This window comes from Carettochelys insculpta, chromosome 9 (genome assembly GCF_033958435.1).
Source record: "Carettochelys insculpta isolate YL-2023 chromosome 9, ASM3395843v1, whole genome shotgun sequence".
NCBI lineage: Eukaryota > Metazoa > Chordata > Testudines > Carettochelyidae > Carettochelys > Carettochelys insculpta.
In genome coordinates, this window is record NC_134145.1 from 10,847,832 (window position 1) to 10,861,534 (window position 13,703).

At 38.6% G+C, this 13,703-nt stretch overlaps 1 protein-coding gene across 1 annotated transcript in view; it reads left to right on the forward strand.

Annotated features, from left to right (window-relative positions):
• Window positions 1-13,703, forward strand: part of ZFYVE9 (zinc finger FYVE-type containing 9) — a 94,191-nt gene that overhangs the window by 52,630 nt on the left and 27,858 nt on the right. Inside the window, exons 6-10 of the mRNA XM_075003573.1 lie at window positions 2,351-2,527; window positions 7,516-7,685; window positions 8,255-8,378; window positions 10,155-10,277; window positions 11,351-11,506. Coding sequence (XP_074859674.1) covers window positions 2,351-2,527; window positions 7,516-7,685; window positions 8,255-8,378; window positions 10,155-10,277; window positions 11,351-11,506 — 750 coding nt within the window. The remainder of the gene's footprint in view (window positions 1-2,350; window positions 2,528-7,515; window positions 7,686-8,254; window positions 8,379-10,154; window positions 10,278-11,350; window positions 11,507-13,703) is intronic.

Genomic DNA, 13,703 nt, shown 5'->3' on the forward strand with positions numbered 1-13,703 from the left:
CTCAACACTCCTGTTAATGCATCTCAGAATCATGTTTGCTTTTTTTGCAACAGCATCACACTGTTGACTCATATTTAGCTTGTGGTCCACTATGACCCCTAAATCCCTTTCCGCAGTACTCTTTCCTAGACAGTGGCTTCCCATTTTGTATATCTGAAGCTGATTGTTCCTTCCTAAATAGAGTACTATGTATTTGTCCTTATTAAACTTCATCCTGTTTACCTCAGACCATTTCTCCAGTTTGTCCGTGCTCTGGGTTTCCCTAAATGAGGAGAGGGATAACTTGATAATTATCTTGTTCTGTTCATTCCCTCTGAAGCATCAGGGACTGGCCACTGTCAGAAGACAGGATATTAGGGTAGGTAGAGCATTGGTCTGACCCCGTATGGTGGTTCTTGTGTTCTTTTGACAAAAGTATTGAGAAATTTTACCTTTTGAGATAGAAAAATTAATATACTTCTGAAGGTATAGGACAAGAACAATGACGTGTGCCTGGTTTTGGTCAGACACTGCTGGCTCCATTTGGTTGTGTGTAGGATTTGTTTTTGTTTTGGGGAAAGGAGGAACCTGAAAATATTTTAGTTAAAACCTAATGTTCTTGTAAAGAGGTGTAACACAATTGACCACAGTATAATGATTTCCTTTTAAAAGCTTTTCTGTCCTGTTGCCAGTACTGATACACATTAGTGGAAGACAATGGTGACACCACATGTTTTATTATAGGGTGAGCATTGCCTGAATACTAGCATATATTTACTTCTGGGCTGCCTTGTCATCTGTGTTTATCCTTTTAGAGTGCTTCATAAGGATGTTTGACAAGATCTGATCTCACCTGCTCCCCTCAATTTCCTTGCAGTTCCAGATTTTTGTAATTTCAGGGCACTTCCAGGCATTTATAATTCAGTGCAGCAGGTTCATGGTTCTGGATTATACTTGAGATGTAGGTGTTTCACTTGGTTGCTGAATTGGATTTTTATTTCACTATTTTTTGTTTGATAGTGATCATCCATCTACAGAGCACGTGCCTAAGCACAGTTCCTGATGCCTCTTTGTCTGACAAGGTGTTTCCAGTTGATAGCTATTTCTATACTAACATAGCCTGTCATGGAGAGAGGGCTGAAACAAAATTGCGCTGGATATTTCAAGAAGGAGTCCTAAGGATATCCATTTCCTTTGTTTTAAGTATCCCTCTGATAGGTCTGGGCTATGCATTGACACTGAATTGCTTTTGAATCTGCCTCACCTTTCTCCTCAAATTGAAATGCCTTAAAGGGCCCCAAATCCTTTCAGTGGATTTGGATTGTGTTTGTAACTTGATGTAATAAAGAGCTATTTTTGTTTGACATCCTCTTTGGCTTTCTGTTGTTAAAATGTTCACGTGTACCTTAATTTATCTAGCACCTTTCATCCCAAAGAAGTCCAAAAGCTTTGCAAATATGTGTATTTTTTGGGGGGAGGGTGGAGAGGGTATGTGACTTGTTCAGGTACCTTTGGCTGCTTTGGAGACACCTAAGTTACTCTGATGCATTCTTGTTGTTATTTGAGTACATTTATTTGTAATACATTCATGTGTTTATTTGAAGCTGCAATATGCTTTACTGCATGTTTGAATCACAGGGTTGTTTTTATGTGTTTTTACCTATATAGACAACCACATAAATAGCTGTCTATTGAACTCTGGCTCTGCAGGGTTCTCTGACCAAAAGAGAAGAGCTTATTTTGTGTCTGCCATTGTTGACTTACTTGTATATAAACTAAAAAAAATCATGTGGGGATTTTTGGTTTGAGTTAAAGTTCAGGCCTTGTCTTCAAAAATTCACAGTGCACAGGCTTCTTCATTATTTTAAAAATAAGGTGTTAATGTACACTGGTGTGAAGTGAATGTGAAGAAATACAGTGTGCTGTATTCATTTGCAAAAGTATGTATGTTGACTTAGTGTAGTGCAACCTAATTGTGAAAGCTTTGGGGTAAAACATTAGGTTTTTGGCTGTGTGTAGAGAGCCATGTACCCTTATGGCATTGTATATGTAAAAACTGACTTATTAGATCCTCAAAGGAGGCAACAAAATGACAAACAAGGAACCAAGTGCTACAAACACTAAGCTTTGCAGCTAACTATTTTGGAATATACTTCCAAGTGAGCTGAGATTCTGCCACAGAACACCAAGACTTTTCCCATGTATTTTGTTCTTTAGTCATGATCTCATTGTGTAAGTTATTTGTGGTTTTAATCAAGAAAGAAGAGATTGGCCCGTACACATGGAAAAACCTAGGGCTATTGAAGCTATTAATTTAACCATCATTGTGAAGTGTTGTACATTTATGTGTCTTGTTTTCTCTTCGCTTTAGCTCAAGCCTGGGAGAACATGATGAGTGCCTCTAGCCAGAGTCCTAACCCTAACAATCCTGCTGAATACTGTTCTACTATCCCTCCTTTGCAGCAAGCTCAGGCTTCAGGAGCCCTGAGCTCTCCACCTCCCACTGTGATGGTTCCTGTGGGAGTTTTAAAGCACCCTGGAGCAGAACGTAAGAAAACTCTGACTTTCTATCTTCTAAACAAGCTTTAATTAAGTGTTAATGTGAATTCCTGGTGACACACCTGTTTCAAATCTTGCAACTAAGGACGATTGTCATGTTTTGAGATGGGCAAAAGGGATGGAAAAATACAGACAGGAAATGTACAAAGGTAGTTGCTAAACATATGGAGATGATTGTTTCTAATCATGTTGGCTGATACTTCTCTGAAGTACTTAATGTGTAGGAATTGTATCAGAGAGACCTACATATGCAATCAAGTGATTTTTTTGTCTTTTGTCAATTAAGTAGGTACGTTTTTTTATTAGTTTAGAAAAATCTTGCACACACACAATCTTACCACTTGTCCCTCCCATTTCTCCTGTGCAATATAGTACTGTCATCTGCTAACACTGGTGCCCTTCCACAACTGTTTGAATTTATATTCAGTGCTTGCCTAATAGTGTGAAGATGAGTTTGTCACAGCCCTGTTATCATTGCTACATAGAATACAATAACTGGAAGGAACCTCAAGAGGACATCAAGTCCAGTCTCCTGCACTCATGGCAGGACCAAGCACCATCTAGATCTTTCCTGGCAGATGTTTATCTAACCTGCTCTTAAAAATTTCCAGTGATGGAGATTCCACAACGTCACTAGGAAATTTATTTCAGTACATAACCACCCTGACAGTTAGGAAGTTTTTCCTAATTTTCAACCTAACCCTCCGTTGCTGCAATTTAATCCCATTGCTTTTTGTCTTGTCATTAGAGATTAAGGAGAACAATTTGTCTCCTTCCTCCTTGTAACAACCTTTTAGATATTTGAAAGTTATCATGTCTCCTCTCAGTCTTCTCTTTTGCAGACTAAACAAACCCATTTCTTTCAGTCTTCCCTCATAGACCATGATTTCTAGATCATTAATAATTTTTGTTGCTCTTCTCTGGACCATCTCCAGCTGAGGCCTAATCAGTGCAGAGTATAGTGGAAAAATTACTTCTTGTATTTTCCTAACAGTGTTCCTGTTTAATACGTCCCAAAATACTGTTGCTTTTTTCTTTTTTTTTTTTTTTTTTGCAACAGTATCACTATTAACCCATGTTTAGCTTGTGGTCCACTGTGACCCTTAGGTCCTTTCCCATGGCACTTTCCATGATACTTCAGGGGCAAGATTATAAAGGCAGAGGCACAAAATGAGCTCAAATTAGCTACAAGCATAAAGGGAAACAAGAAGGTGTTTTATAAATACATTAAAAGTAAGAGGAAGGCCAAGAATAGGGTCGGGACCGTTGCTCAGTGAGGAGGGAGAAACAGTAACGGGAAACTTGGAAATGGCAGAGATGCTTAATGACTTCTTTGTTTTGTTCTCCACTGAGAAGTCTGAAGAAGGAATGCCTAACATAGTGAATGCTAGTGGGAAAAGGGTAGGTTTAGAAGATAAAATAAAAAAAGAACAAGTTAAAAATCACTTAGGAAAGTTAGATGTCTGCAAGTCACCAGGGCCTGATGAAGTGCATCCTAGAATATGGAAGGAGCTGATGGAGGAGGTATCTGAGCCATTAGCTATCATCTTTGGAAAATCGTGGGAGACAGAGATTCCAGAAGACCGGAAAAAGGCAAATATAATACCCCTCTGTAAAAAGGGGAATAAGAACAATGCAGGAAACTACAGATCAGTCAGTTCAACTTCTGTGCCAGGAAAGATAATGGAACAAGTAATTAAGGAAATCATCTGCAAGCACTTGGAAGGTGGTAAACTGATAGGGAACAGCCAGCATGGATTTGCAAAGAACAAATCATGTCAAACCAATCTGATAGCTTTTTTTGATAGGATAACGAGCCTTGTGGATAAGGGAGAAGCAGTGGATGTGGTATACCTACATTTTAGTAAGGCATTTGATATGGTCTCGCATGATATTCTTATCAACAAACTGGGCAAATACAACTTAGATGGGGCTACTATAAGGTGGGTGCAAAACTGGCTGGATAACCGTACTCAGAAAGTAGTTATTAATGGTTCTCAATCCTGCTGGAAAGGTATAAAAAGTGGGGTTCTGCAGGGGTCTGTATTGGGACCAGTTCTGTTCAATACCTTCATCAACGATTTAGATATTGGCATAAAAAGTACTCTTATTAAGTTTGCAGATGATACCAAGCTAGGAGGGGTTGCAACTGCTTTGGAGGATAGGGTCAAAATTCAAAATGATCTGGACAAATTGGAGAAATGGTCTGAAGTAAACAGGATGAAGTTTAATAAAGACAAATGCAAAATGATCCACGTAGGAAGGAACAATCAGTTTCACACATACAGAATGGGAAGCGACTGTCTAGGAAGGAGTATGGCTGAAAGGGATCTAGGGGTTATAGTGGACCACAAGTTAAATATGAGTCAACAGTGTAATGCTGTTGCAAAAAAAAGCAAACATGATTCTGGGATGTTTTAACAGGTGTGTTGTGAACAAGACACGAGAAGTCATTCTTCCGCTCTACTCTGCACTGGTTAGGCATCAGCTGGAGTATTGTGTCCAGTTCTGGGCGCCGCATTTCAAGAAAGATGTGGAGAAATTAGAGAAGGTCCAGAGGAGAGCAACGAGAATGATCAAAGGTCTAGAGAACATGACCTATGAAGAAAGGCTGAATGAATTGGGCTTGTTTAGTTTGGAAAGAAGAAGATTAAGGGGGGTACATGATAGCGGTTTTCAGATATCTAAAAGGGTGCCTTAACGAGGAGGGAAAAAACTTGTTCTTCTTGGCCTCTGAGGGTAGAACAAGAAGCAATGGGCTTAAACTGCGGCAAGGTAGGTTTAGGTTGGACATTAGGAAGAAGTTCATAACTGTCAGGGTGGTCAAACACTGGAATAAATTGCCAAGGGAGGTTGTGGAATCTCCATCTCTGGAGATATTTAAGAACAGGTTAGATAAATGTCTGTCAGGGATGGTCTAGGCGGTACTTGGTCCTGCCATGAGGGCCGGGGGCTGGACTCGATGACCTCTCAAGGTCCCTTCCAGTCTAGCATTCTATGATTCCTAGACAGTCATTTCTCATACTGTGTGAAACTGATAGTTCCTTTCTAACTGGAGTACTTTGCATTTGTCTTTATTGAATTTCATTCTGTTTGCCCCAGAGCATTTCTCCAATATGTCCAGATCACTTTAAATTATAATCCTCTCCTTGAAAGCATTGGCATCCCCTCTCAGTTTGGTATCATCTGTAAACTTCATAAGCATATTTTCTGTGCGATTATCTAAATTTGTTTATGAAGATATTGAACAGACTCTGTTTCAAAGCAGATCCCTGCAGAACCTCTCTTTTTCTGCCCTTCCAGTATGATTGTGATCCATTGATAATTACTCTCTGAGAATGGTTATCCAACCACTTATGCACCCATCTTACAGCAGCTTACAATTTATTTATAAGATGGTAATGCAAGACTGTATCGAACGTATACCATGTCTGCCATGTTCCCCTTATTCACAAAGCTAGTTATCCTATTCAAAAAACTATCAGGTAGGTTTGACGTGATTTGTTCTTTACCAATCTGTGCTGTTGCTTATCCCATTATTAATGAATTCCTATATTATTTGTTCCAATGTCTTGCCTGGCACAGAAGTTAAGCTAACTGGTCTGTAGTTTCCTAGTTTGTCTTTATTTTCCTTTTTTATACATGGGCATTATATTTGCCCTTTTCCAGTCTTCTGGAATAGTGCTTATAGTCTTCCATGACTTTTCAAAGATGATAGCTAATGGCTCACATACTGCCTCAGTAAGCTCCTTGAGTATTCTAGGGTGCATTTCATCAGGCCCTCGTACAGTAACTAGAAGAAATCTAATTTGTCTAAGTAGTCTTTAACTTGTTCTTTTTCTTTTTTAATTTCTGAACCTACCTCATTTTCCCCTTCATTCTCTGTGCTCGGTGTCTAAGCACTATCAACTTTCTTAATGAAACCTGAAACAAAGAAGTCATTAAGCACCTCTGCTTTTTCCACGTTTTCTGTTATTGTTTTTCCCTCTTTGTTGTATAAGGGACTTACCCTGTCATTGGTCTTCCTCTTTCTTTTAACAGATTTGTAGAATGTTTTCTTGTTGGTCTTTGTGTCCCTAGCTAATTGGAGCTTGTTTTGTGCCTTTGACTTTCTAATTTTGCTCCTACATAGTTGTGTTATTGGTTTATATTTATCCTATGTAATTTGACCGATTTTCCATTTTTTTGTAGGACTTCTTTTTGATTTTAAGATCACTTAAGATCTCCTGGTTAAGCCAGGGTGATCTCTTGCCATACTACCTTTCTTTTCTGCACAGTGGAATAATTTGCTCTTGCAACCCTAATAACGTCTCATGGAAAAGCTGCCAGCTGTCTTCACTTGTTTTTTGTATTAGACTTGCTTCCTGTGTGAGTTTTCATATCGGCTCCCTATGTTTGCTGAAGTCTGCCTTTTTGAAATTCATTATTGCCCTTATTTGCTGTTTTCCCTTCTACGATTCCTAGACTCATGAACTCTATCTTTCATGATCACTTTCACCCTAGCTGCCTTCCACTTTAAAATTCTCAACTAGTTCCTCCCTGTTATTAGATGAAATCTAGAACAGCCTTCCCCCAGTAGCTTTCTCCACTTTCTGAGACTAAAAATTGTCTCCAAACAGTCCAAGAATTTGTTGGGTAATCTTTGCCCTGCTGTTACTTTCCCAACAGTCGTTTGGCTAGTTGAAGTTCCCCATCACCACGAAGTCCTGTGCTTTGGATGATTTTGTTAGTAGTTTAAAAAAAGCCTTATCCACCTCTTTTTCCTGGTTAGAGGGTCTGTGGTAGAGCCCTACCATGACATCATCCCTTGTTTATTACTCCTTGATCCTCACCCAAAGACTCACAGCTAGTCTCTCTCCTATGCCTATCTCAGCCTCAGTCCAAGGTTGAGACATTAGAACTAAATGCTTCGCTTTTCATGAGTGAAGATTTCATTTCATGTTGCTTTGTGATTTTGGACTCTGGTTTTCTTTCTAGTGGTTCAACCCAGAGAACAAAGACGGGTTTGGTTTGCTGATGGGATATTACCGAATGGAGAAGTTGCTGATGCAGCAAAGTTGACAGTGGCTGGGACAACTCCTGCAGGAACCCTAACAGTGTCACACGATCCAACCAAACCTATGACCAATAGCACTTTATCAGTAGAGGTGAGCAAACGTTGTGCTGTTTACTGTTTACTTGTGCAGTTGGTTCTGGATGATATATTCAGGTCTGTGGCAATTCAAATGGGTCTGATATGTGAAGCCTGTTGATAGAAGTAAAATGTCTGGCTTATGTCCCTGCTGACTTTGAGGTTTGCAGAGTGCTGAAACTGGCTATATATTTTGGAATGAGAAACATCTTAGAGCTCTCATCTAGTATCCGGTCTCTGCTGTGTAAGTTGCTTTTTTTTTTTTTTTTTTTAAGCTGTGGGTATACAGCCTGTCTGTGTGCATAAAGGGGGCAGGGCTTAAATTCAGGTGGAGTTGTCCAGAGTGACACTTCAGTAAATATTTTCAAACCCATGTGCAGAAGCCTGATGTGACCATAGCCACTTTGTTTCTGCTTTGTTTGTACATATTTATAGCGAGAAGTGGTGCTGTGTATATGTGAGTCTGTGTATCATGTACCAAGGGTTAATGTGTACATCTGATAATTTTGAAAAATGGATATATCTCTTTCAGCTACATCTAACAATTTTAAAATGCTGTCCTTTTTATCATTTCCTTTTTCATAGACTGATAGTACTTCTGGAGTCTCGGGAAGCATAACTCAGGTTGGCAGTCCAGTTGGCAGTGCGATGAACCTGATCCCTGAAGATGGTCTTCCTCCAATTCTGATCTCCACTGGAGTAAAAGGAGGTGAGAGCAGTAGGGGTCAGTTGACAACTATTTGTGGCATTTATGGGTTGCAGTTTAACATTTCAGGCTGCCACACAGAGAGAGCCTATAGATAATTAACCACAAATATTAATGCATAGTTAACTTGGCACTGTATAGTGACTATACTCTTCACAAGCATTTGTGGAAAACGTCATTCTGACAATGAAGTTACTACTAAAGATAAAATACAAGGAAAAACGAAAATTAAATTGAGCCCAGAAGTATTTGCTAATTTCCTCATTACTCAGAGTGTGGGGGAAACATTCAGCACAGATATACATTTTAATTAGTTGTACAGCACAAGCTTTATTGTACAGCATTCTCAGGGAACCAGGGATGCAGGTAATAAAATGTGCCGGTTATTTGAGCTGGGGCTGGCAGCGGCCCTGCTCTGCCCCCAGAAGGGCATGCCAGTTAATTGAATGTGCCGGTTATCCATGTGCCAGATGAACAGGCTTTTACTGTATAAATATTTATGTTTCCACTCTGAAATGTCTGGAAACTTTAGCCTGGTTGAAGTTATCCCAAAATACATAATTCAGTGACATCCTGAATGTCATTGTTTATGATGAGACTGCTGATACTTGTACCTTAAATGAACCAGGAAGTTCTTAGGAGAGAGTTAGCATGTATTTCAAGCCTTAACTCACTTTTCACTTTTGTTTTGTAGTTCCCTTCTAAAATCTGTGGTTGCTTCAGCATATTTCTAATTGGAAAATGAGTAATTTTATCTAGGATATTGTTAAAAAAGAAGCAAATTTCATTTCCAAACCAGTCTGCTTCAGCCTTTATTAACTAGTCACGAAACTGCCTGATTATTGAACCTCCATAACTAGGGGGAGAAATTAGTAAACTGGCCTTACTTAATTAAATTGGAGCATACCTTTCTGCACACAAGCCAAATCCACAAGCTCAACAATTTCACATGGATATCGTCAGTATACCAGACCTTGTGTGCACTTGAATTAATTCAAATGTCATTATACCTGTTTTGACTTGAAATGTTTTAACCATGAATTGGACATTTAAATCACAATTATGAATATTTGAAATGTACTTTTCACATTTAGTGAAGCGGACTTTCTAGATGCTTATAGTGACAGGATAACGAACACCCTTGCAAACGTCTCTTATTTATAATGCCACAGTGTTCACATATAGGCATGAGAACAGTTTATTTCACTAGTTTGGGTGTATATATTTAAACGCTCAGTTCATATAGATTTAGTTAAGGAAAATGTCTTTAGTTTGAGTATCTTAATGAATACATTTGAGACAGGATTTGAACCTGAGGTCCAGCTTCTTTTATGCTTCACATGATGCTCCCTCCTAAGCTGTTGTACTGTAGGCTGTTGCACTTACATTGTAAAATTAGGGGCAGGAGGTTGTCTATGAGTGAATCTCCAAGCTGCTACCACATTGTGAATATTAAATGTTAACTTTTTGGGTTTAAGCATTTCACATTGTAGTCTGCATTATCTCTTGGTTCTAAATGGAAGTCAGTGTTTTTAAATTCTTACTACTGTGATACAAATTAATTGATGAAAATTAAGGCTGGGGGAGTCAGGTGGACAGATCATTTGAAAATTCCTGCCCAAGAAGTATCAGAACAAAATACATTTTAAAAAGTCAGGTAAAATATAAGTGAATCATACTTCATACATCAGAGTAATGTCATTGTTTAGCTGATTCTATTGTTGAGTAGATTACTGTTCAAATAAGCAAATGACTTCACAATGTGTGTCTTACTTACAGACTATGCTGTAGAAGAAAGACCTTCTCAGATCTCTGTAATGCAGCAGCTGGAAGATGGCAGCCCTGACCCTCTTGTGTTTGTTCTAAATGCAAATTTGCTGTCCATGGTTAAAATTGTGAATTGTAAGTTATTTTTTATTTAATAAGAGGGGTCCAAAAGATTGTATGCACCCTACTGGCTGAAATCACAGGAATTAATATTTACTACCTAGATTCTGTCAATTTCTGCACAGAAGTAAAATGTACTGTATTTTTGTTCTTATTAAATCATAAAATGTGTCTATTAGTGGTATAGGTTGTATTAGCCCACTTTGTTATTTTTGTATGAAATGATCTGTCCCTGTGCCTGGAGCATCATACAAACCCATTCAACCCAACAGGGCTCACTATTCCTCACCCATCCTCCCCTCATTGAGCCCTTCTCAAATCTTGGGAATAGAGATAAATCGTTCAGTGATGCTCTGAAAACCATCAGGACTGTGGTTCTGTCAGACCAAGGGTTGAAGTTAGTTCCAGGGTCAAACATCCCTTGCTGAAAACACCTGGGCTCTCTGACCATCTTGTCTATCTTCTGGAGGGCACATAAATTGGAGACTTTTAGTTTAAGTGCCTCAATTGGTTTCCACTTTTATTTCAAAATAAAAAGCAGGACACCTGTGTAGCAACCTATGTTTAGGGTCATAAAATGCTTCTACAAAAGATGAAAAAATACACTTTTAAAAACGTGTGTTGGTTTTGCTACTTTCAGGATCTGACTCACCAGGAACATGTTTTGATTGCTTGGAATATGGCCTACGTCTCACCTTCCCAAACCTCCAAACCATTGTCATGGCCATTCCAACCCCTGATTCCTCTACACTTCTCCATATTACAATCCTATTGTGGAATGCAGACGGTGTTATAGACATCTGTTGTATTGTACTCTGGCAGTGAGTGTATCTTAATGGGGTCTTTATAGTTTTGGTTTCACTGTACTACAGACTGAGAGTTTTTCAGAAGCTTTTTGTGCCATCATGCATATATGAAAGATTTGGGTCATAGAGCCTTAGGCATCACCATAGCAAGTGTCAGAGCAATGTTAGTGTAATTGATTTTTTTTTAAATGTGCTGTCTTCCTATAGTGAAGTTTGGGCATGGCAAACATGGTGAATGGAAATCTACTTTTTCCAGCCTGAGTCATGTTTTCCTCTCTGCAGATGTGAACAGAAAGTGCTGGTGTTTCACTACAAAGGGAATGCATGCAGTCGGGCAGTCGGAGATAGTGATTCTTCTGCAGTGTTTACCTGATGAGAAGTGTTTGCCGAAGGATATCTTTAATCATTTTGTACAACTTTATCGGGACGCATTAGCAGGTGGGAATGAGCTCTATTTAAAATCTGTAGTACTAGTTGAATCTCTCTCATCTGGCACCCTCACGACCTGACTGGTGCCGGACGAGAGAATTTGCTCGATGACAGGAGGTCAATATTTTCTAGCACATTACTAATACTTCCACTGTTTACTGGGCTCTTAGAAGGCATTTAGAATTAAATTAGAGCTAAATAACAGCAGAGAACACAGAGAGACAGGACTGGTGGCTTTAAACAAACTTTGTGGGACTGTAGCAAACTTGTACACACCCAGGATGAATTGTCATCTGGCCAACTAAAATCATGCTGGATTGTGGAGATTATATATATATAATTGGAGATATGCATTTCCTAGAACTGTAAGGGACCTTGGGAGGTCATCAAGTTGAGTCTCCTGCCCTCTTGGCAGGACCAAGCACTACCCCGACGTGTATTTGCCCTAATTGGCCTCCTCCAGGATTGGACTTTCAGGCTTGGGCTTAGCATACCAATGCTCAAACTACTGAGCTATCCCTCCTCCCCAAGATTGGCAGCTGAGAGTGTTCCAGATTAGTTCAAATTCTGGTTGACTTCAATGGATATAATTAACAGACTAGAGGATTTATTTTTGTTTAAAGGTAGAAAACTTAGCGATCAAATCTTGTAGTGATCTGAGTTCACTTTCATTATTAGTATGAAGTAGAAGCAGGACATTTATGAAGGTAAATGGGAGTGAAATCTAAATATCTAAACTCTGATTGGAGAAGAGGGTAGCATTATTGTAGCAACAATTATATTGAAGAGGAAGTACTTTCCTTTTAAGTCCCTTTTCCTAGCTGTCTCTAATTATCAGAAAACTATACTTGTTGGATAGAATGTTTTCTTGATTCTTTGAGCCCAAAGACGGCTCTAAAGTAAAATTATTTTCAGCCTGTACCAAGTTCTCAGAGCATGTAAGTGTGTAAGGGAGAGAAGGGGAACTGCCTCTGAGCCATGCATACACACGAGAAGGGCTAAGGTGGATAAAGGTTTTTCCTGTGTTATTACTGCATCAGGACTGGATTGGTCTCCGTAAAATTACCTACTCTTCAGTGCTTGGTCTGGCTACTTATGTCACGGACTGTCTACAGAATATGGACAAAGGTTACATAAATCTGAAATTGGCAGCTCTAGTTTTACAGTACCTAGCACAGTGGGCTCCAGGCTAGTGTTCTAGAGCACTACAGTAATACAAATAATAAGTAATATAATATTTCCAGTTTGCAGTCAAGATTTTTTAATACATAGAAATAAGATGTAATACATGAGGTTTTGTGGTTATGGTAAATGCACTACAGTTAGGTAGTGCAAACTTATTATTTCCTATTCTATTTGTAAGTTGGACATATTTCAGCATAAAAATTAATTTCATAAAGTCATGTTATATGCGTGAGGCATGGATGAATTGCATTTGCTGTAGGAATCATGCTAGAATCTCCTGTCTTTGATAGGTGTAAAATTCCCTCAAAGAGATTGTATTAACAGTTTTTGTACGTAAATATTAATGGAAAAATGGACTGTGACTTTAACAGTTACCAGTCGCAAGAATCAAGAATCCTTGGTCATAAAGAAAAAATGATGGTGTAAAATATCTAGGTATTTTAATTTATTTTGTATTCCAGGTTAGTTCTTCAGAGGTGAAATCATGTTGCACACTGGCATTTATATTAAAAACTCTTATTTATAGAGATCAATTTAGTGTTCTTTACAAAGTATTGAAAATCATGTGAAGCTCTCTTTGAATGATTGATTGAATCCAACTGTAAAGTGAGAGAATGAAAAAGATGGTCTTAAAATGTCTGTCTTTATATGACAAAGGTCAACTTGTCCAGTGAAGATGTTTGATATAAAATGTACCACTATCACATGGCCCCACAGGTTTCAGATAGGGAGGGAATAATTAATTTCTAAATCTCACTAAACGAACAGCACATAGTTATCATGTATCTATGATGGTGTGTATATTTGCAGTGCTCTGGTGTACAATTAACACTATGGATATACATTATTTATAATGTCCACAAAATATGTTCTGAGTCCTATTTTTAGCACGGTAGTAGTAATTTGATGTAATACAGTGTAGTGCTGAGAGAGAGGTAGTGCTTGCTGCTTTAAAATTTGTAACCAGAAACCAAATGCCAGCATGTAGAGTTCCCAGTTTTTGAAGTAATTTTGAAAATAC